This window comes from Heterodontus francisci, chromosome 44, assembly GCF_036365525.1.
Source record: "Heterodontus francisci isolate sHetFra1 chromosome 44, sHetFra1.hap1, whole genome shotgun sequence".
In the NCBI taxonomy this organism is placed as follows: domain Eukaryota; kingdom Metazoa; phylum Chordata; class Chondrichthyes; order Heterodontiformes; family Heterodontidae; genus Heterodontus; species Heterodontus francisci.
In genome coordinates this window covers 23,513,543-23,538,097 of record NC_090414.1, presented here as the reverse complement: position 1 = coordinate 23,538,097, position 24,555 = coordinate 23,513,543, and the positions used below count along the sequence as shown (strand labels likewise).

General features: G+C 51.4%; 1 protein-coding gene across 1 annotated transcript; it reads right to left on the bottom strand.

Moving 5' to 3' along the window:
• Positions 1 to 4,221: 4,221 nt before the first annotated feature.
• Positions 4,222 to 23,806, bottom strand: LOC137355831 (histone H3.3A). The gene is made up of 4 exons (XM_068021403.1): positions 23,707 to 23,806; positions 8,435 to 8,591; positions 8,146 to 8,299; positions 4,222 to 7,255 (listed from the first exon to the last, which is right to left on the bottom strand). The coding sequence occupies exons 2-4, from the start codon at positions 8,560 to 8,562 to the stop codon at positions 7,127 to 7,129; spliced, it is 411 nt and encodes a 136-aa protein (XP_067877504.1). The 5' UTR covers positions 8,563 to 8,591; positions 23,707 to 23,806; the 3' UTR covers positions 4,222 to 7,126.
• Between the last annotated feature and the right edge of the window lie 749 nt (positions 23,807 to 24,555).

The window sequence follows — 24,555 nt, the reverse complement described above, 5'->3', positions numbered from 1 at the left end:
CTTCTTCCAATAGTGGCCGTGGGATCTTTTACACCCACCCGAGAGGGCAGACGGGGGCCTCGGTTTAATGTCTCATCTCAATGTCGATAATCGGATGAACACATACAAACACACTAACACATACAAACACACACACTTCTGCAGACACAGACACACGCCGAGACACACACACTCACTCACGCACATAGATAATTCTATCTTACCATTATAAATTCCCAACTTTGGGGAAAAGAACAAACAACCATGAAATTTACAGCACAGGAACAGGCCCTTCAGCCCTCCAAGCCTGCGCCAATCCAGATCCTCTATCTAAACATGTCGCCTATTTTCTAAGGGTCTGTATCTCTTTGCTTCCTGCCCATTCATGTATCTGTCTAGATACATCTTAAAAGACGCTATCGTGCCCGCGTCTACCACCTCCGCTGGCAACGTGTTCCAGGCACCCACCACCCTCTGCGTAAAGAACTTTCCACGCATATCCCCCCTAAACTTTTCCCCTCTCACTTTGAACTCGTGACCCCGAGTAATTGAATCCCCCACTCTGGGGAAAAAGCTTCTTGCTATCCACCCTGTCTATACCTCTCATGATTTTGTACACCTCAATCAGGTCCCCCCTCAACCTCCGTCTTTCTAATCTGCTCAACCTCTCTTCATAGCTAGCGCCCTCCATACCAGGCAACATCCTGATGAACCTCCTCTGCACCCTCTCCAAAGCATCCACATCCTTTTGGTAATGTGGCGACCAGAACTGCACGCAGTATTCCAAATGTTGCCGAACCAAAATCTTATACAACTGTAACATGACCTGCCAACTCTTGTACTCAATGCCCCGTCCGATGAAGGAAAGCATGCCGTATGCCTTCTTGACCACTCTATTGACCTGCGTTGCCACCTTCAGGGAACAATGGACCTGAACACCCAAATCTCTCTGTACATCAATTGTCCCCAGGACTTTTCCATTTACTGTATAGTTCACTCTTGAATTGGATCTTCCAAAATGCATCACCTCACATTTGCCCTGATTGAACTCCATCTGCCATTTCTCTGCCCAACTCTCCAATCTATCTATATTCTGCTGTATTCTCTGACAGTCCCCTTCACTATCTGCTACTCCACCAATCTTAGTGTCGTCTGCAAACTTGCTAATCAGACCACCTATACTTTCCTCCAAATCATTAATGTATATCACAAACAACAGTGGTCCCAGCCCGGATCCCTGTGGAACACCACTGGTCACACGTCTCCATTTTGAGAAACTCCCTTCCACTGCTGCTCTCTGTCTCCTGTTGCCCAGCCAGTTCTTTATCCATCTAGCTAGTACACCCTGGATCCCATGCGACTTCACTTTCTCCATCAGCCTACCATGGGGAACCTTATCAAACGCCTTACTGAAGTCCATGTATATGACATCTACAGCCCTTCCCTCATCAATCAACTTTGTCACTTCCTCAAAGAATTTTATTAAGTTGGTAAGACATGACCTTCCCTGCACAAAACCATGTTGCCTATCACTGATAAGCCCATTTTCTTCCAAATGGGAATAGATCCTATCCCTCAGTATCTTCTCCAGCAGCTTCCCTACCACTGACGTCAGAGAGCCTATGTAAACATTTTCAGGTGTAATTCCCACCCTCCCACCATTGGTCAGCCCACTTGTCCAATCAGCCGGTTACAGCGTCAATCATTTCACAAACCTCGCGAGAAGTGGCAAAATCAGGCTGCAGTCGTCTGACATCTTTGCGGCTGGCAGGGTGAGACGGATAGTGGGGGAGGGGGGAGGGGAGCGGAGAGAGGGTGAAGTCAGCACTTCCTGCTCCCGATTGCAGTCCACTGATGGCTTGGGGGGATGGGGTTGGTCTGTGATGCCTTCCAAGGTTAAATAGATTGCCGGGAGTAGCTGGTTTAGCAATGGCACTGGATGCAGTTGTTAAACAGAGATGCCATCGCTCGTCCTGGTCGTGGGGTGATAATGTGGAGAAGGCAAGACAATTGTTACAGGGAAGCGAGGCCTAGGTTCAACGGCTCATCTAAAAGACGGCACCGCGGCACTCCAACAGCACTGCACTGGGAGCGTCAGCCTGGCTGACGTGCTCAAGGCTTGAATGCACACGGGGAACAAGCGTTACCAACTCCTACCAAACACAACAGTGATGACGTACAGCACAGGAGGAGGCCATTTGGCCCATCGGCCCTGTGCTGGCTCTTTGAAAGATCTATCCAATTATCTTAGAGCAATAAAAGTGCCCGCCCTGTCCTGGAAAGTCAGTGGTTGCTACGTTTTAGTCAGGGACTCCAGAGTGTGTGGGACAGTCGCCTAAAACAGGCATTAGCCCTCTTCAATAATGAGGATACTTCATTGGCTGTAAAACCCCGTGGGTTGTGCGGGGTTGTGTAAGGCGCTATACAAATGAATGGAGATGTTAAGTTCTTTCTTGAACTGCAAAGGCTGTTAGACAGTTTAGACCAATCCCGTCCCCCACTGCTGCCCGAGTGGAGATCGCTGAATGCAAACACAAACCAGCGAGTGGTGCCAGGGCTGTTCCTGCACTCAGTAGAGGCGGAGAGGTTTTAGGGAGGGAATTCCAGAGCTTAGGGCCCCCCCAAGCAGCTGAAGGCACGGCCGCCAATGGTGGAGCGATGGGAATCGGGGGATGGACAAGAGGGCGGAATTGGCCAAGATTAAATGACACGCTATGTGGGGACATTAGGATTCTATTAGTATTTGATGAGATTAATCACATGGTTATGGGTGAGAGGATTTCCAAAGAGTTCGAGAATAATTGGCAACTCTTGACACGGGTCTCCCGGCAGCAAGTGCCCGAAGGCTCGAACAGCCAGATTGACGACTTTTTACCGAGTCATTGTGCTGAATGAAAAGGCCTTTCATGTCCCTGACACATGATCTCCAGGGCAACGAGGAATTCTGGATTGTCGGAGGGGGAGGGGATGGAGGGTCAAATTAAAATCGGGCGTGCGATAAATTGCATTCAGTCAGGTCACACGGCCAAAAGCAGAGACTGCTGCAGGCCGTCCCCCCGGGGGTCTCGACCCAAGGCGGCTGGGCCTGGACGGGGTCTGCGGGGTGCATGATCTCCACGTGTGGCGGCTGGCGGGGAGCAGCCAGCACGGTGCAGCCCGAGTTCGGAGGGCGGTGGGTTGTGTGGGGGTGCTTGCATGCGGGGCGCAGTGTGCCTCAAAGCTGTGCTGCTCGGGGCCCTGGCAGCCAATCCGGGACCCTGCCCGTGTGGAGCAGGCTTCCGAACAGAGGCCGAGGGCCCCTCTCGGTGACGGCCCTCAATGGCCCTCTGAGCCCCTTTCCGGTTATATTACCACAGAGTATGAGATGGCAGTCTGAGACTGTGTACACGCTGGGCTCTACAGTCACACTGACTCATCAAACCAGTGGAGAACGCAAAGCACCATCAATGGTGCCCTTAACAGAACTCCATTTATCAAATTGCTTCAAGAGGGAATAGAAACAGTTGTTTTGCTATTATGTAGAACTTACAGCACAGAAACAGGCCATTCGGCCCATCTATTGGTGTTTCTGCTCCACACGAGCCTCCTCCCATCTCCCCCTATCACCATATCCTTCTATTCCTTTCTCCCTCATGTGTTTATCCAGCTTCCCCCTTAAATGTATCGATACTATTCACCTCAACCACTCCCTGTGGTCGGGAGTTCCACATTCTCCCCACTCTCTGGGGAAAGGAGTTTCTCCTGAACTCCCGATTGGATTTATTACTGACTGTCGAATATTGATGGCCTCCTAGTTCTGGTCTCTCCCTCACAAGTGGAAACATCTTCACTACGTCGACCCTATTGAACCCCCTTCATCATTTGAAAGGGTTTTTACAGGGAGAGTGATGTGCAGAGAACACACTTCAATTTGCACCATCTCATCCGTCCACCAAATTCAGACACGTTAACTCCAAATTTAAGAAGTGACACCACCCTCCCTACACAACCGACCAGGACAAATCAGAACCCCCGCTCCCGACTGCGGTAAAACAAGATAAACCGGAATTTCCCCCACCCGCCGCACAATTCAAAACCATTCCAACAGGTCGCGGCACGGAGCCGGAAGGCTTGTCCATCCGACTAGGCCGAGGCCTACTTTCATAGGCCGCACCACTTCCTTTTTTTTCAAAAAAAAAGCAAGAGCAATTTAAACAAAGTACTTGAAATGTTGTTTAATATAGATTTAAACGGTGCAAAAACTTTGCTGGGCTGTCGTATTAATAAAACTGAACACATACACCGACTGTGCTCGTGTCTGTGCGTTCGACAGAAGCAGGGGGTAACTGGATTTAATGTAAACTCCCCAGATACCGGGCTGGGATTCGAACTCAAATATGACCACTATGCTACCATTCCTTGCCGGATCAGCAGGGGGAGAAAAAGAGACGTTCAGTGGGGAAGTTACTGCCCCCCTCCTCCCCCCACCCTTCGCATATCCCAGCCATCGACAACTGCAAGATGGTAGATGAAGCTGGGTGGGGCAGAGCAGAAATTCACCACGAGGTAGAGGCGCGATACAGATCGGCCGTTGTTTAACTGAATGGGGGCGACAGTGCTAGAGGGGCTGAATGGCCTCCTTCTGTTCCTGGAGACCTCAGTTTGGGTAAGGGGGGCAGTACTGGAATAGCGGAGAAGGGGGCGGCAGCACCCGGGTAGAAAGAGGCACAAACAAAGGAGCCAATTCTTTATTTGTTTCACACTTTTAATATTAACATGTACAGGGAGAGAGAGCAAGAAAAACCAGCAAAGACAGAAAGGAGAGGACATACTGTGAAGACAAACGGACAAACACCTTTAGAAATACACATACAAACAGGTTTAGAATTTTTAAAAAACACACAAAAAAAAACCCTTTCTACAAACATTTCTCTTTTTCGTTCCTACATTGTGGCTGATATGAAAGATTCAGAAGCAGAACTATATCAAGTACCCTGGACGGTGCAGTGAATGAGAGATACTGGTGCTGCCAGTGTCAGAGGCACTTTATAAAGACTGTAGGAAGGGGATTGTGAAAAAACATTGGTCAGGAAGAGATCGGAGGACAGGTACAGCACAGGGGGTTAGATACAGAGTAAAGCTCCCTCTACACTGTCCCCCATCAAACACTCCCAGGACAGGTACAGTACGGGGGTTAGATACAGAGTAAAGCTCCCTCTACACTGTCCCCCATCAAACACTCCCAGGACAGGTACAGCACGGGGGTTAGATACAGAGTAAAGCTCCCTCTACACTGTCCCCATCAAACACTCCCAGGACAGGTACAGTACGGGGGTTAGATACAGAGTAAAGCTCCCTCTACACTGTCCCCATCAAACACTCCCAGGACAGGTACAGCACGGGGGTTAGATACAGAGTAAAGCTCCCTCTACACTGTCCCCATCAAACACTCCGAGGCTGGAAGGAAGTGGACACAAGTACCTCCGTATAAAACTAGGGTCCACGCAGATGGAAGCTAAATATCAAAACAGGTGCCGCAGGGAACGCTTTGAGCCCAGCAGACACAGAATTCAGTCACTAGCCCCTCATCTCACCTTGACCCCGTGTCTTACACTCTCACCATTAAAATGCCAGTCTTGGCGTTTTATTTTGCGTGACTTCACCTTATTTAGCTAATTTTAAAAAAGAGAGACGACCGAGAGAGAGAACTGGGTTAAAATCCGCTGCTAGAGGTAGCCATTTTGTGCAGAATCTATCCTGGCCGTGACAAAATGGCAGCCAGCACTTCCCATTCAAGATGGAGTGTGAAAATAAAACAGGCCTTTCTTCCACCACCTCGCCAACCCGCACAACTCTTTCTCTGACCGACAAACTAAGACGGTAAACAGAGTGACACCCAAAAGCAAATCGATTCAGGAGCGTTCCCAACCGATTTTAAACAACTGGGCTCCCTCGAACCAACATAGCCTGAACAGTCAGTCACCTCACGGCATGGAGGCGTACGATAAGCACCCAATGATCGCTGCTTTTTATTCTACAAATGATCAGTATGAACAGTCTAACATATTGGCAATGGAAAAATAGTTTGCTCCGGTATAAAATTTATTAGAAAAGTCACATGGTACCTATCGCAACTACTTCGGGTGGTCTCGGCCTACTTGGCCTTTGTGCTGTATCCATGGCAACAGAAACAAAGCTGAAACACAGTGGACGTTCGATTACTGATATTTTGTGTGAAGGGGGAGGGGTGTTGGAGAAAGAGGCAATAAAGCCCAAACAATTGAGAAAACTGGATATTAGCATCTTTGCAGTCCTGTTGGAGACTCTTTCTCCGCCCCTCCCCGCACTGCCCGGTAACACGGTAGATGTGGAGGAGTCTGTGCGCATGCAATGGGCAGTGCGGACGCGCCCTGTTTACCGTTGGGTGCCTCCGGCGCAGCGATGAGAAGCGAAGCACGGGCATTGCGGCCCCGCGTCAGGCCTTCAACTTGGAGCTGCTCCTACTCCTCCCCAGGTCGGACAGCAAGACTGCCTGTCGCAGGGGCCTTTACGCCGGGGCTTTAAGCCCCACATGCGAGGCAACACCAAAGGAAGAGGGAACAGAATGGCTGCCCCGTTACTGGGCTCCTGCCAACTCCACCCTCAGCCGACAGAAGGAAAGAAAGAGAGAGAGAGAGAGGGCGAGAGAGAGAGAAGGGAAGGGCAGCGGATGAAAGCGCTCGGCTGTTTCTGGGCAATTCAAGATGGCCGCCTAGCGACCTGTCAATGGGAGAAGTAAACAGGAGCCAAGAGGAGCTCCACGCGCACGCAATTGACTCCCGCGGCGTGCAGTGTTTTGGGAGATGGACGGGACAACGTCCCACATTTGGCAAAAGCACCGAGCCCTAATTCACCTTTGTGGAGAGAGAGAGAGAGAGAGAGAGAAAATTAAATATATTTTGTTTTAGGTCTGGAATCCCCTTCCCCACGCACCCCCCCTTCCCCAAGAAAGAAATTTTAAAAACAGTGAATGAACAGAGTCAAGGGTGGCACACCGCCAGCGAGCGGGCAAATCTATAACAGTCGACAGAACCACTGACAACGGCAATGGGTAGAGGAAAACTTTGGGGACAGGGCCTCGTTCCCTTGCTGGCCTCCTCCCTGTTTGGGGAGGTGGGGGGAGACTTCTTTAAGCTCGCTCCCCTCGGATGCGTCGAGCTAGCTGGATGTCCTTGGGCATGATCGTGACACGCTTGGCATGGATGGCGCAGAGGTTGGTGTCCTCGAAGAGCCCCACGAGGTAGGCCTCGCTCGCCTCCTACAACCACATAAACACACACACACACAACAATTTGACAGAAAAAGGAGGGAAAAAACGGTTAAAGGCGAACGTCCGAAAGGGGAATAATAAAAAATCTGACTTATTTTGACACAAGCCACTGACCTCAACGGGGCCTACTTGCTGTCGGCCTCCTCCAGTAACCTCCAGGGCCCGGTGAGGCCTACAACTCGGGGCTGGCCTGGGAACCCTGTCCAGCAAACAGTTGAGCCAGGGGCAACAGTTACAGCCCCAGATGCCAGAGATGTGATGGGTCAGCCTCAACCTTCCTCGTCTTGTGTCCCTCTTGACATCACTGAGGACCCTCGACCAGACCGGGGCCTCTAGCTCTCCAGGTGGGCAGGCCCAACACTCGCCATATTTAACATGGCCGCCTCAGCCTGCCAGCAAAGGCGTGTTCACAGGACCCTCTGTTCCCTTGGGTGTGAGGTGGCCAAAGTGAAGAGTTAGATCCAGGCGGCACGCCAATGTAGGAGCCAAGCAACGGCAGGCGGGTGAGGAAAGCAGGATACCCGGGAAAATGGGAGGAAATTCAACCCGGGCGGGGGCTTTCACTGAAAGCCTCTGCGCCCAGTTAACCACCAAAAAAAGTCGTGACGCGGCCAAGAGTTCAACCGCGTCCCTCATCTGCAACACACTGAACCCACGCCCAGGCCTCGGGCCTACCCCCAAACGTGAGCAGGGGGTGTGACCTCTTTTTGGGGGTTTCTTTGGCAATGCAGCAGGGCAGGGAGTTGCGAGGGGCAGACAACCCCCCCCACCCCCCAACCCGGGAGGGGGGATTGGACCCAATATGGGCACAGGGTGTGGGGAGGTAGAGCTGAGTGAGGGGAGGCCCCGCTTGGAACGCTGCCGGTTCAGCTCCGTACCTGGAGGGCGCCGATCGCCGCGCTCTGGAAGCGCAGGTCCGTCTTGAAATCCTGCGCGATCTCCCGCACGAGGCGCTGGAACGGGAGCTTGCGAATCAACAGCTCGGTCGACTTCTGGTAACGGCGGATCTCCCGCAGTGCCACCGTCCCGGGCCTGCAGAAACACCAGAGAGAGAAAGCAAGCAGCGGCAAAGGCCGAGGTTAACCCAACTCAAGTCAAAATAACCAGCCTCAAACCCGACTTGGCCCACCCGGCCTCCACCCTCACCCCGCTGGGCGCAGACTTTACCTGTAACGGTGAGGCTTCTTCACCCCACCGGTGGATGGCGCGCTCTTGCGGGCTGCTTTCGTGGCCAGCTGCTTGCGAGGGGCCTTGCCGCCGGTGGATTTACGAGCCGTCTGTTTGGTGCGCGCCATGTCCCGCCCTCAGTGCACTTCACAGCTTCCTAAACGCAAGAGGACAGACGGTTAAAGGACACAGCACCAGCGAGACCCCGGCAGACAATGATCTACCAGGCGAGGGTGGGAAACTGGGCAGCACGGGGAATACAGAGTGGTTCCAAACTCATTTAATATAAAGGCAAATGTATCACAGGCAACAGTGTACGGAGCCTCAGCAGGGATTAAACAGTAGGGATTGTCTTCAACAATCATCCCTGACTCAGTGGTTATCACCCGCACCCTCCGAGTCAGGAGGCCGGGTGTTCGAGCCCTGCTCCAAGGACTTTGCACAGAATTCAAGGCAACGCTCCCAATGCCAGGGAACGCCGCAGTGTCGGAGGGTCAGTACTGAGGGAGTGCCGCACTGTCAGAGGGTCAGTACTGAGGGAACGCCGCAGTGTCGGAGGGTCAGTACTGAGGGAACGCCGCACTGTCGGAGGATCAGTACTGAGGGAGTGCCGCACTGTCAGAGGGTCAGTACTGAGGGAACGCCGCACTGTCAGAGGGTCAGTACTGAGGGAGTGCTGCACTGTCGGAGGGTCAGTACTGAGGGAACACCGCACTGTCGGAGGGTCAGTACTGAGGGAGTGCTGCACTGTCGGAGGGTCAGTACTGAGGGAGTACCGCACTGTCGGAGGGTCAGTACTGAGGGAGTGCCGCACTGTCGGAGGGTCAGTACTGAGGGAGTGCCGCACTGTCGGAGGGTCAGTACTGAGGGAGTGCCGCACTGTCGGAGGGTCAGTACTGAGGGAGTGCCGCACTGTCAGAGGGTCAGTACTGAGGGAGCGCCGCACTGTCGGAGGGTCAGTACTGAGGGAGTGCCGCACTGTCGGAGGGTCAGTACTGAGGGAGTGCCGCACTGTCGGAGGGTCAGTACTGAGGGAGTGCTGCAGTGTCGGAGGGTCAGTACTGAGGGAACACCGCACTGTCGGAGGGTCAGTACTGAGGGAGCGCCGCACTGTCGGAGGGTCAGTACTGAGGGAGTGCCGCACTGTCGGAGGGTCAGTACTGAGGGAGTGCCGCACTGTCGGAGGGTCAGTACTGAGGGAGCGCCGCACTGTCGGAGGGTCAGTACTGAGGGAGTGCTGCACTGTCGGAGGGTCAGTACTGAGGGAGTGCTGCACTGTCGGAGGGTCAGTACTGAGGGAGTGCTGCACTGTCGGAGGGTCAGTACTGAGGGAGTGCCGCACTGTCGGAGGGTCAGTACTGAGGGAACACCGCACTGTCGGAGGGTCAGTACTGAGGGAGTGCCGCACTGTCGGAGGGTCAGTACTGAGGGAACACCGCACTGTCGGAGGGTCAGTACTGAGGGAGTGCTGCACTGTCGGAGGGTCAGTACTGAGGGAACACCGCACTGTCGGAGGGTCAGTACTGAGGGAGTGCCGCACTGTCGGAGGGTCAGTACTGAGGGAGTGCCGCACTGTCGGAGGGTCAGTACTGAGGGAGTGCTGCACTGTCGGAGGGTCAGTACTGAGGGAGTGCCGCACTGTCGGAGGGTCAGTACTGAGGGAGTGCCGCACTGTCGGAAGGTCAGTACTGAGGGAGTACCGCACTGTTGGAGGGTCAGTACTGAGGGAGCGCCGCATTGTCGGAGGGTCAGTACTGAGGGAGTGCCGCATTGTCGGAGGGTCAGTACTGAGGGAGTGCCGCACTGTCGGAGGGTCAGTACTGAGGGAGTACCGCACTGTTGGAGGGTCAGTACTGAGGGAGCGCCGCACTGTCGGAGGGTCAGTACTGAGGGAGCGCCGCACTGTCGGAGGGTCAGTACTGAGGGAGCGCCGCACTGTCGGAGGGTCAGTACTGAGGGAGTGCTGCAGTGTCGGAGGGTCAGTACTGAGGGAGTGCCGCACTGTCGGAGGGTCAGTACTGAGGGAGTGCCGCACTGTCGGAGGGTCAGTACTGAGGGAGTGCTGCAGTGTCGGAGGGTCAGTACTGAGGGAGTGCTGCAGTGTCGGAGGGTCAGTACTGAGGGAGCGCCGCACTGTCGGAGGGTCAGTACTGAGGGAGTGCTGCAGTGTCGGAGGGTCAGTACTGAGGGAGTGCCGCACTGTCGGAGGGTCAGTACTGGGGGAGTGCTGCACTGTCGGAGGGTCAGTACTGAGGGAGTGCCGCACTGTCGGAGGGTCAGTACTGAGGGAGTGCCGCACTGTCGGAGGGTCAGTACTGAGGGAGCGCCGCACTGTCGGAGGGTCAGTACTGAGGGAGCGCCGCACTGTCGGAGGGTCAGTACTGAGGGAGCGCCGCACTGTCGGAGGGTCAGTACTGACAACCAACATTGTCTCTGCCGATTTACGGGATCTTGCTGTGCGTGATTTGATTGGCACATTTTCCTACATGAGAATAGTGGTTACACCTCAGAAGTCCTTCTTCATCTTAAGGCAGTTAAAGGCACCTTACACATTATCGGTGCATCTTTCCTTCAGTGATAACATTACTTGGTTACTCCGCTATCCCACAAGCAGAGCTGTCATTGCACTCAAACACACTCCCCGCTCACCCCCCGTCATCCAAGCCACAGGGCACAGAGTCAACCACCAGTCCACACTGAGACAAGCGACTCGGAGGCTGCGAGTGACGAGGGAGATGTAAATCACGAGCAGTGTTTCCTGCACACGAACTGTCCCGGCATGTTCAGACACAGAGCCTACTTAAACAAGGCACTGGACAGAACTGTGCTCCAGCGAGGAATCTACATCATTTCCCTCAGCCCAAATATGGGTTTCTACCCCTCCCAGTCTCGTAACAACACTGCACAGAACTCCGCCCCTGCCTCAACTCTCCTGCCTTATATAAAATTGCACAAACTGGGCCTGTATTCTCTCGAGTTTCGAAGAATGAGAGGTGATCTCATTGAAACTGAGAAAATTCTTACAGGGCGCGACAGGGTAGATGTGAATAGGATGTTTCTCTGGCTGGTGTGTCTAGAACTGGGGGACACAGTCTCAGAATAAGGGGCTGGACATGTAAGACTGAGAGGAGAAATTTCTTTACTCAGAGGGTGGGGAATCTGTGGAATTCTCTACCCCAGAGGGCTGCGGAAGTTCAATCATTGAGCATGTTCAAGATAGAAATCGATAGATTTCTGGATACTAATGACATCAAGGGATTTGGGGATGGTGGGGGAAAATGGAGTAGAGATAGATGATCAGCCATGATCTGTTTGAATGGCGGGGCAGGGTCGACGGACCGAATGGCCTACTCCTGCTCCTATTTCCTATGACCACACATGGAGATACTGGAAGCAGTTCTGGGCACCACACCTTAGAAAGAATACATTGGCCTAGGAAGGAGTGCAGTGTAGATTAACCAGAATGAGAGCTGGAAACCGAGGGTTAAATTACGAGGCGAGATTATACAAACTCGGTTGTCAGTGGAATTTAGGAGGTTACAGGATGATCTGATCAAAATTTGCAAAATATTGAGAGGAACTGATAGATGGTCGATAGAGAGAAACGATCTCCGCTGCTTGGGGAGTCGAGGACCAGGGGGCAAAGTCTAAAAAATTAGAGCCAGACTTTACAGGAGTGAAATGAGGAAATACTTCCACACACAAAGGGTGGGAGAAGTTTGGAACTCTCTACCACAAATGGCAACTGATGCTGGATCAATTGTTAATTTTAAATCTGAGATTGATGAATTTTTGTTAACCAAAGGGATTGAGGGATATGGGGACAAAAGTGGGTAAATGGAGATAGGTCACAGATCAGTCATGACTTCAATAATCAACAGAAAAATAGGGAAGCTCAAAACAGATAGTTCACTCCCTCACACTGTCACTCAGTAACCCCTCTCCCCCCAGCACCCTGTGTTACTGACTGTATCTCTACTGATGTTAATCCAGCTCCCTCACACTGTCACTCAGTAACCCCTCTCCCCCAGCACCCTGTGTTACTGACTGTATCTCCACTGATGTTAATCCAGCTCCCTCACACTGTCACTCAGTAACCCCTCTCTCCCCAGTGCCCTGTGTTACTGACTGTATCTCTACTGATATTAATCCAGCTCCCTCACACTGTCACTCAGTAACCCCTCTCTCCCCAGCGACCTGTGTTACTGACTGTATCTCTACTGATGTTAATCCAGCTCCCTCACACTGTCACTCAGTAACCCCTCTCTCCCCAGCGACCTGTGTTACTGACTGTATCTCTACTGATGTTAATCCAGCTCTCTCACACTGTCACTCAGTAACCCCTCTCTCCCCAGCGCCCTGTGTTACTGACTGTATCTCTACTGATATTAATCCAGCTCCCTCACACTGTCACTCAGTAACCCCTCTCTCCCCAGCGACCTGTGTTACTGACTGTATCTCTACTGATGTTAATCCAGCTCCCTCACACTGTCACTCAGTAACCCCTCTCTCCCCAGCACCCTGTGTTACTGACTGTATCTCTACTGATATTAATCCAGCTCCCTCACACTGTCACTCAGTAACCCCTCTCTCCCCAGCACCGTGTTTTACTGACTGTATCTCTACTGATATTAATCCAGCTCCCTCACACTGTCACTCAGTAACCCCTCTCCCCCAGCGCCCTGTGTTACTGACTGTATCTCTACTGATGTTAATCCAGCTCCCTCACACTGTCACTCAGTAACCCCTCTCCCCCCAGCGCCCTGTGTTACTGACTGTATCTCTACTGATATTAATCCAGCTCCCTCACACTGTCACTCAGTAACCCCTCTCCCCCAGCGCCCTGTGTTACTGACTGTATCTCTACTGATGTTAATCCAGCTCCCTCACACTGTCACTCAGTAACCCCTCTCCCCCCAGCGCCCTGTGTTACTGACTGTATCTCTACTGATATTAATCCAGCTCCCTCACACTGTCACTCAGTAACCCCTCTCTCCCCAGCACCCTGTGTTACTGACTGTATCTCTACTGATGTTAATCCAGCTCTCTCACACTCACTCAGTAACCCCTCTCCCCCCCAGCACCCTGTGTTACTGACTGTATCTCTACTGATGTTAATCCAGCTCCCTCACACTGTCACTCAGTAACCCCTCTCCCCCCAGCGCCCTGTGTTACTGACTGTATCTCTACTGATATTAATCCAGCTCCCTCACACTGTCACTCAGTAACCCCTCTCCCCCCAGCACCCTGTGTTACTGACTGTATCTCTACTGATGTTAATCCAGCTCCCTCACACTGTCACTCAGTAACCCCTCTCCCCCCAGCGCCCTGTGTTCCTGACTGTATCTCTACTGATATTAATCCAGCTCCCTCACACTGTCACTCAGGAACCCCTCTCTCCCCAGCACCCTGTGTTACTGACTGTATCTCTACTGATATTAATCCAGCTCCCTCACACTGTCACTCAGTAACCCCTCTCTCCCCAGTGCCCTGTGTTACTGACTGTATCTCTACTGAGATCAATCCAGCTCCCTCACACTGTCACTCAGTAACCCCTCTCCCCCAGCACCCTGTGTTACTGACTGTATCTCTACTGATATTAACCCAGCTCCCTCACACTGTCACTCAGTAACCCCTCTCTCCCCAGTGCCCTGTGTTACTGACTGTATCTCTACTGATGTTAATCCAGCTCCCTCACACTGTCACTCAGTAACCCCTCTCTCCCCAGCACCCTGTGATACTGACTGTATCTCTACTGATATTAATCCAGCTCCCTCACACTGTCACTCAGTAACCCCTCTCTCCCCAGCACCCTGTGTTACTGACTGTATCTCTACTGATATTAATCCAACTCCCTCACACTGTCACTCAGTAACCCCTCTCTCCCCAGCACCCTGTGTTACTGACTGTATCTCTACTGATGTTAATCCAGCTCCCTCACACTGTCACTCAGTAACCCCTCTCCCCCCAGCACCCTGTGTTACTGACTGTATCTCTACTGATGTTAATCCAGCTCCCTCACACTGTCACTCAGTAACCCCTCTCTCCCCAGCACCCTGTGTTACTGACTGTATCTCTACTGATGTTAATCCAGCTCCCTCACACTGTCACTCAGTAACCCCTCTCTCCCCAGCACCGTGTTTTACTGACTGTATCTCTACTGATATTAATCCAGCTCCCTCACACTGTCACTCAGTAACCCCTCTCTCCCCAGCACCCTGTGTTACTGACTGTATCTCTACTGATGTTAATCCAGCTCCCTCACACTGTCACTCAGGAACCCCTCTCTCCCCAGCACCCTGTGTTACTGACTGTATCTCTACTGACGTTAATCCAGCTCCCTCACACTGTCACTCAGTAACCCCTCTCTCCCCAGCACCCTGTGTTACTGACTGTATCTCTACTGATGTTAATCCAGCTCCCTCACACTGTCACTCAGGAACCCCTCTCTCCCCAGCACCCTGTGTTACTGACTGTATCTCTACTGATATTAATCCAGCTCCCTCACACTGTCACTCAGTAACCCCTCTCCCCCAGCACCCTGTGTTACTGACTGTATCTCTACTGATGTTAATCCAGCTCCCTCACACTGTCACTCAGGAACCCCTCTCTCCCCAGCACCCTGTGTTACTGACTGTATCTCTACTGATGTTAATCCAGCTCCCTCACACTGTCACTCAGTAACCCCTCTCTCCCCAGCACCGTGTTTTACTGACTGTATCTCTACTGATGTTAATCCAGCTCCCTCACACTGTCACTCAGTAACCCCTCTCCCCCCAGCACCCTGTGTTACTGACTGTATCTCTACTGATGTTAATCCAGCTCCCTCACACTGTCACTCAGTAACCCCTCTCCCCCCAGCACCCTGTGTTACTGACTGTATCTCTACTGATGTTAATCCAGCTCCCTCACACTGTCACTCAGGAACCCCTCTCTCCCCAGCACCCTGTGTTACTGACTGTATCTCTACTGAGATCAATCCAGCTCCCTCACACTGTCACTCAGTAACCCCTCTCCCCCAGCACCCTGTGTTACTGACTGTATCTCTACTGATATTAATCCAGCTCCCTCACACTGTCACTCAGTAACCCCTCTCCCCCAGCACCCTGTGTTACTGACTGTATCTCTACTGATATTAATCCAGCTCCCTCACACTGTCACTCAGGAACCCCTCTCTCCCCAGCACCCTGTGTTACTGACTGTATCTCGACTGATGTTAATCCAGCTCCCTCACACTGTCACTCAGTAACCCCTCTCCCCCCCAGCACCCTGTGTTACTGACTGTATCTCTACTGATGTTAATCCAGCTCCCTCACACTGTCACTCAGTAACCCCTCTCTCCCCAGTGCCCTGTGTTACTGACTGTATCTCTACTGATGTTAATCCAGCTCCCTCACACTGTCACTCAGTAACCCCTCTCTCCCCAGCACCCTGTGATACTGACTGTATCTCTACTGATATTAATCCAGCTCCCTCACACTGTCACTCAGTAACCCCTCTCTCCCCAGTGCCCTGTGTTACTGACTGTATCTCTACTGATATTAATCCAGCTCCCTCACACTGTCACTCAGTAACCCCTCTCTCCCCAGTGCCCTGTGTTACTGACTGTATCTCTACTGATATTAATCCAGCTCCCTCACACTGTCACTCAGTAACCCCTCTCTCCCCAGTGCCCTGTGTTACTGACTGTATCTCTACTGATGTTAATCCAGCTCCCTCACACTGTCACTCAGTAACCCCTCTCTCCCCAGGACCCTGTGATACTGACTGTATCTCTACTGATATTAATCCAGCTCCCTCACACTGTCACTCAGTAACCCCTCTCTCCCCAGTGCCCTGTGTTACTGACTGTATCTCTACTGATATTAATCCAGCTCCCTCACACTGTCACTCAGTAACCCCTCTCCCCCCAGCACCCTGTGTTACTGACTGTATCTCTACTGATATTAATCCAGCTCCCTCACACTGTCACTCAGTAACCCCTCTCCCCCCAGCACCCTGTGTTACTGACTGTATCTCTACTGATATTAATCCAGCTCCCTCACACTGTCACTCAGTAACCCCTCTCTCCCCAGTGCCCTGTGTTACTGACTGTATCTCTACTGATATTAATCCAGCTCCCTCACACTGTCACTCAGTAACCCCTCTCCCCCCAGCGCCCTGTGTTACTGACTGTATCTCTACTGATATTAATCCAGCTCCCTCACACTGTCACTCAGTAACCCCTCTCCCCCCAGCACCCTGTGTTACTGACTGTATCTCTACTGATGTTAATCCAGCTCCCTCACACTGTCACTCAGTAATACTCTAACCCAGCTCAGACCAGAGATCAAACCAGAGAACATCCATATCCCTCTGCCCATATTACATATGGGAGTGTGTTTTCCCACTAAACTCCACGGATAGAAAATAAGACCACATTCCCAGAGTGCATTATATTGTGCCTCCACCACACTCTCAGACAGTGCATTCCAGATGCTAAACACTCACTGAACCTGCCTCCACCACACTCTCAGACAGTGCATTCCAGATCCTAAACACTCACTGAACCTGCCACCACCACACTCTCAGACAGTGCATTCCAGATCCTAAACACTCACTGAACCTGCCACCACCACACTCTCAGACAGTGCATTCCAGATCCTAAACACTCACTGAACCTGCCTCCACCACACTCTCAGACAGTGCATTCCAGATCCTAAACACTCACTGAACCTGCCTCCATCACACTCTCAGACAGTGCATTCCAGATCCTAAACACTCACTGAACCTGCCTCCACCACACTCTCAGACAGTGCATTCCAGATCCTAAACACTCACTGAACCTGCCTCCACCACACTCTCAGGCAGTGCATTCCTGATCCTAAACACTCACTGAACCTGCCTCCACCTCACTCTCAGACAGTGCATTCCAGATCCTAAACACTCACTGAACCTGCCTCCACCACACTCTCAGACAGTGCATTCCAGATCCTAAACACTCACTGAACCTGCCTCCACCACACTCTCAGACAGTGCATTCCAGATCCTAAACACTCACTGAACCTGCCTCCATCACACTCTCAGACAGTGCATTCCAGATCCTAAACACTCACTGAACCTGCCTCCACCACACTCTCAGACAGTGCATTCCAGATCCTAAACACTCACTGAACCTGCCTCCACCACACTCTCAGACAGTGCATTCCAGACCCTAAACACTCACTGAACCTGCCTCCATCACACTCTCAGACAGTGCATTCCAGATCCTAAACACTCACTGAACCTGCCTCCACCACACTCTCAGACAGTGCATTCCAGATCCTAAACACTCACTGAACCTGCCTCCACCACACTCTCAGACAGTGCATTCCAGATCCTAAACACTCACTGAACCTGCCTCCATCACACTCTGACAGTGCATTCCAGATCCTAAACACACACTGAACCTGCCTCCACCACACTCTCAGACAGTGCATTCCAGATCCTAAACACTCACTGAACCTGCCTCCACCTCACTCTCAGACAGTGCATTCCAGATCCTAAACACACACTGAACCTGCCTCCACCACACTCTCAGACAGTGCATTCCAGATCCTAAACACTCACTGAACCTGCCACCACCACACTCTCAGACAGTGCATTCCAGATCCTAAACACTCACTGAACCTGCCTCCACCACACTCTCAGACAGTGCATTCCAGATCCTAAACACTCACTGAACCTGCCTCCATCACACTCTCAGACAGTGCATTCCAGATCCTAAACACTCACTGAACCTGCCTCCACCACACTCTCAGACAGTGCATTCCAGATCCTAAACACTCACTGAACCTGCCTCCACCACACTCTCAGGCAGTGCATTCCTGATCCTAAACACTCACTGAACCTGCCTCCACCTCACTCTCAGACAGTGCATTCCAGATCCTAAACACTCACTGAACCTGCCTCCACCACACTCTCAGACAGTGCATTCCAGATCCTAAACACTCACTGAACCTGCCTCCACCACACTCTCAGACAGTGCATTCCAGATCCTAAACACTCACTGAACCTGCCTCCATCACACTCTCTGACAGTGCATTCCAGATCCTAAACACACACTGAACCTGCCTCCACCACACTCTCAGACAGTGCATTCCAGATCCTAAACACTCACTGAACCTGCCTCCACCTCACTCTCAGACAGTGCATTCCAGATCCTAAACACACACTGAACCTGCCTCCACCGCACTCTCAGACAGTGCATTCCAGATCCTAAACACACACTGAACCTGCCTCCACCACACTCTCAGGCAGTGCATTCCAGATCCTAAACACTCACTGAACCTGCCTCCATCACACTCTCAGACAGTGCATTCCAGATCCTAAACACTCACTGAACCTGCCTCCACCACACTCTCAGACAGTACATTCCAGATCCTAAACACTCACTGAACCTGCCTCCACCACACTCTCAGACAGTGCATTCCAGATCCTAAACACTCGGTGTGAATAGTTTTTCCTCGTGTCTCCATTGCTTCTCTTACCCATTACTTTAACTCTGTGCCCTCTCGTTCTCGATCCCTCCCCCAATGGGAACAGTTTCTCTCTATCTCCTCTGTCCAGACCCCTCATGATTTTGAATACCTCTATCAAATCACCTCTCAGCCTTCTCTTCACCAGGGAAAACAGTCCTAACTTCTCCAATCCATCCATGTAACTGACGTTCCTCATCCCCGGAACCATTCTCCTGAATTTGTTCTGCACTGTCTCCAATGCCTTCACATTGTTCCTGAAGTGTGGTGCCCAGAACTGGACAGAATACTCCAGTTGAGGCCGAACCAGTGTTCTATACAGGTTTAACATAACTTCCTTGCTTTTGCACTCTATGCCCCTACTAATAACGGGACTTGGTGGGAAGTGGGATACCAAGCAGCGGAGTTTTGGATGGAATCAAGTTTATGGAGGGTTGCACATGGGAGAGAGCAGGAGAGTGAAGGAATAACCACGTCTGGGGGTAACAAAGGCACAGATGAAGGTTTCTGCAGCAGATCAGCCGAGATGGGACAGAATAGGGCGATGTTTCAGAGGTGGAAATAGGCAGTTCGTAATGGACGTGGATATGCAATCTGATGATGTCTCTGATCCAAAGCCCTTCCCATCCCATCGGCCAGGGGTCCCCATGGAGAAATTCAAGACCACGGTTGTGAAACACACAGGTGGGAGTTGTGTCCCTTTCCCCTCTCCCTCACAGCCACCCCTCGTGCCTCGGTGCCTCCTGGCAACCCTGAGAGGGGCAAAATGGGGCTTCGGCTGCTTTGCCCAATCATTCATTGGCATTTGACAGGTAACGGGGACCCGTGAGGGGAGGTTGCTGGAGCAGTCCACAAAGGTTAGCCACAGGGATGATTGATGTAGCGGAGGGCCTCGGCACATGTAACCAGACCCCAGCACCCCGGGGTGGGAGGAAGATGATGATGATGATTGCTGAACATCAGGACAAGAGTTGCCAAACCTGAGAAACTGCATTAGAACATCAGAATTAGTAGCTGGAGTCGGCCACTCGGCCCATCGAGCCTGCTCCACCAGTCGACATGATCCTCAGCCTCCACTCCACTTTCCCGCCTGCTCCCCACTATCCTCGATTCCCCAAGAGACCAAAGATATGTCGATCCCAGCCTTAAATATACTCAACGACACAGCATCCGCAACCCTCAGGGGTAGAGAATTCCAAAGATTCATAACCCTGAGTGAAGTAATTTCATATCATCTCAGTCCTGAATGATCGGCCCTTTAACCTGAGACGGTGCCCCTGTGTTCTAGATTCCCCAGCCAGGGGAAACAACCTCTCTATCCAGTGTCTACCCTATCCAGCCCCTTCAGTATCTTCTATGTTTCAATCAGATCACCTCTCATTCTTCTAAACCCCAGAGAATATAGACACACACTCTCATCACAGTACAACCTTCTCATCTCAGGAACCAATCGAATGCTCCTTCCTTGCACTGCCTCCGACGCAAGTATATCCTTCCTTAGATATGGAGACCAAAACTGCACACAATACCCCAGGTGTCGTCTCACCAAAGCCCTGTACCATTGTAGCTGGACTTCCTTATTCTTGCACTCCAAGCCCCCTTGCAATAAAGGCCAACATGCCACTTGCCTTCCTAATTGCTTGCTGTACCTGCATACTAACCTTCTGTGTTCATTCTCCGTGTACACCCAAGTCCAAATGAACAAGAAACCAGTGAGCCCAATGTCAACATCTTCACAATGGTAATTCAAAGGGCACCAAACCCTTCCCCCTCTTTCTCACAGGAATAGCCCCCTCCCCAGGACAACACTGAAAGTGTACACATTCCCCTCGCATGCAAGAAGACACACAACGTAAGTGAGCAAGCTGCAAATTCAACCCATTCAGCAGGCTGCAGGCAGAGTTGTACCTGTCCTGGGAGTGTTTGATGGGGGACAGTGTAGAGGGAGCTTTACTCTGTATCTAACCCCCGTGCTGTACCTGTCCTGGGAGTGTTTGATGGGGACAGTGTAGAGGGAGCTTTACTCTGTATCTAACCCCCGTGCTGTACCTGTCCTGGGAGTGTTTGATGGGGACAGTGTAGAGGGAGCTTTACTCTGTATCTAACCCCCCGTACTGTACCTGTCCTGGGAGTGTTTGATGGGGACAGTGTAGAGGGAGCTTTACTCTGTATCTAACCCCCGTACTGTACCTGTCCTGGGAGTGTTTGATGGGGGACAGTGTAGAGGGAGCTTTACTCTGTATCTAACCCCCGTGCTGTACCTGTCCTGGGAGTGTTTGATGGGGGACAGTGTAGAGGGAGCTTTACTCTGTATCTAACCCCCCGTACTGTACCTGTCCTGGGGAGTGTTTGATGGGGACAGTGTAGAGGGAGCTTTACTCTGTATCTAACCCCCGTACTGTACCTGTCCTGGGAGTGTTTGATGGGGACAGTGTAGAGGGAGCTTTACTCTGTATCTAACCCCCGTACTGTACCTGTCCTGGGAGTGTTTGATGGGGGACAGTGTAGAGGGAGCTTTACTCTGTATCTAACCCCCGTACTGTACCTGTCCTGGGAGTGTTTGATGGGGACAGTGTAGAGGGAGCTTTACTCTGTATCTAACCCCCGTACTGTACCTGTCCTGGGAGTGTTTGGTAGGGGACAGTGTAGAGGGAGCTTTACTCTGTATCTGACCCCCGTGCTGTACCTATACTGGGAGTGTTTGATGGGGGACAGTGTAGAGGGAGCTTTACTCTGTATCTAACCCCCGTACTGTAACTGTCCTGGGAGTGTTTGATAGGGGACAGTGTAGAGGGAGCTTTACTCTGTATCTAACCCCCGTGCTGTACCTATACTGGGAGTGTTTGATAGGGGACAGTGTAGAGGGAGCTTTACTCTGTATCTAACCCCCGTGCTGTACCTATACTGGGAGTGTGAGACAGACACAGAGGTGCCCAATGTGTCTCCAAGTGAACATCATTCAACTTGCTGAGCACACCAAGCCACATCTGCCCTTGTGCAGCTATTAAAAGAGAGATGAAGTGTAAATGCCCAACGTTAAAAAGAATGCAGATACCCGCTTCACACCTGACTGATGCAGATTTAATCTGGTGTCAGGTCACATTGGCATTCAGCCCCCGTGAGATCTCTCACCGCCTGTTCCTAAGCAAGGTGAGGGGGGGGGGGGGGGTCCCAGCTTGTGTCCACACGGAACTGCACTTGCCACATTAAACATCTGGCAGACAACGCGCCTTGAGACAAAGCAATGAGTGTGTAATTATTTCCTGCTTCCACAGGGCTGGGCATGCAGTTGATCATGCAATAGCCCCCCTGAATTGAGGAAGGGGGTGGGCGAGTTTCCAATCAACTTGTGCTCAAACCCAATTTAACCCAAAGTGAGCAAATTCCAGACAAATTTACTTGTCCATGTTTTTTTTTAATAAAAATTTTGCAGGAAAAAAAACGGATTAAAAAAAAAAAACGGATTTTGAAAAATGAGCAGCCAGATGGGCAATTGGATGGTTTAGAAAATTGGAACATTTTCAAACAAAGATGAGTTGGAATGAGTGTTATGATGAAACAATCCCACAGGGAAAAATAAATAAAATAAAACTGCAGCTTCTGAAAATGCAACACAAAAAAAAAATCATTCAATTCAAGATTGCTGACATTTTGGGGAACTGAATTGTCCTGAAGATTTTATCCTGTTACCAGACTGGGGTCAATTTCCAGGTCCTTTTCCTCCTCTGTTCAATTTCAGCTGTCTTGAAATTTACAAATTGGCGGCAGCCACGTGGGATAAAACTCTGTCACACAAACACACACACAAGGAAAACAGGAAAAAAAACAGCAAACAACATCCCAGCAAATTAAATTTAGCAACAACAGAAGACACCCCTCATGCCAGAAAATGCACCCTTGCTGCAGGGAGACAAGACAGTTAAACTTCACAGAGAGAGAGAGAGAGAGAGAGGATTCGCAGCCCTCTAAAGGTACCCAATTCTTCATTCCACAAAAACAGATACTCCTTCAAAAAGAACCCAACGATTCATCAAAAAGTGAAACAAACCCCAAAACCTCGGACGGTTTATTGCGAATCTCCAGGCGTTCTTGAGTCGAATATTTCTCCCTTATTTCAAATAGGAGAGAGAGAGAGAAAGAACAACATGGAATACCCTGTGGAATTGTGTGTGTTTATTATAAATTCTAAATTCTCCTTTGAATCCGCTTTCAAACCAACAAGGGTGGTGGTGGGGGAACTTATTTCAAAAGTGAAGTCTTGTCAAACTACCAGCAGAGCAGAAAAAAAAGTCGTTTCCCAGAGCCAAAAACAAAAGATTCCTCTCCCATCTGCACCATTTATGGCCGATTGTATGAGAGAGAGAAAGACACACAACACAACACACAAAAGGAGATCAAAATGGTGATCGAAGCTTCAAAAAAAAACCCCCAACCCCAAGAGAGATTCAATAAACAGCCCCTCAGTTATCACAACGGGGGGGGGGGGGGGGGGGGGGGACACAAACAGGAAACAAAGATTAAATGTTGCTGTGAAACTGGGTGAAAATTAAAATGCTAAAGCCTGGTAACAATTACTGGATACTATTTAACCCCAGAACACAGGGAAACAATGTGACAAGTGAACACAGACTTCAAACATTTACTGTTTTCCCCCCTCTCTCTCTCTCTGGAGAAAAATACCCTAAATACAAGGGGGTTTGAACCCCACCCCAGGGGGATGGGGGGGGGGTCAGGAGGTATTAAATTCAGGGTTTGTCGCCCCATTGCACTGCTCACCTCCTCAGCTGCTCAATACCTCCTGGATACACAATAGCAACGTTCCACCGTCTCCCAGCGACCCACTCGTTACATGGCCGGCCCAATCAGCGCCCTCCCCTGCCAGGGGGGCCCGCCCACCGGCCAATGGCGCGCGGCAGAAACCCGCCAGCGCCCCGGGCTCCATTCATAAAGCTGGCGTGCAGGGCGCGGGAAGTTCAGTTCCCTTGCACCAACTCTCAGCTCTCTCTTTCCCTCTCTTTCTATCGCCCTCCCCCTCCCCCCTCCCCTCCCCCTCCCCCTCCCCTCCCCCTCCCCCTCCCCCTCCCCCTCCCCTCCCCCCCTCTCTCCCTCTCCCTCTCAACTTGAGACAGGATCAGAGGAGAGGTTTGTCCTGTTGAATTGTCAGAGCCCAAACAGCCCTGCAGTGAAGTCACGCTTCAGCTGTCCAGTGCTCTCCGAAGGTTTGCATAGGATTTACATCACAGGAACCAGGCCATTCGGCCCAACAAGTCTATGCCAGCGTTTCTACTCCACTCGAGCCTCCTCCGGTCCTCCTTCATCTCACCTGCCCCTTCTGTTCCTTTTTTCCCTCATGTGCGTATCGTGCCTCCCCTTAAATACAGAATCACAGAATTGTTACAACACAGAAACAGGCCCTTCGGCCCATCGTGTCTGTGCTGGCCATCAAGCGCCTATCTATTCTAATCCCATTTTCCAGCACTTGGCCCGTGGCCTTGTATGCTATGGCATTTCAAGTGCTCATCTAAATACTTCTTAAATGTTGTGAGGGTTCCTGCCTCTACCACCCCTTCACACAGTGTGTTCCACATTCCAACCACCCTCTGGGTGAAAAAAGATTTCCTCAAA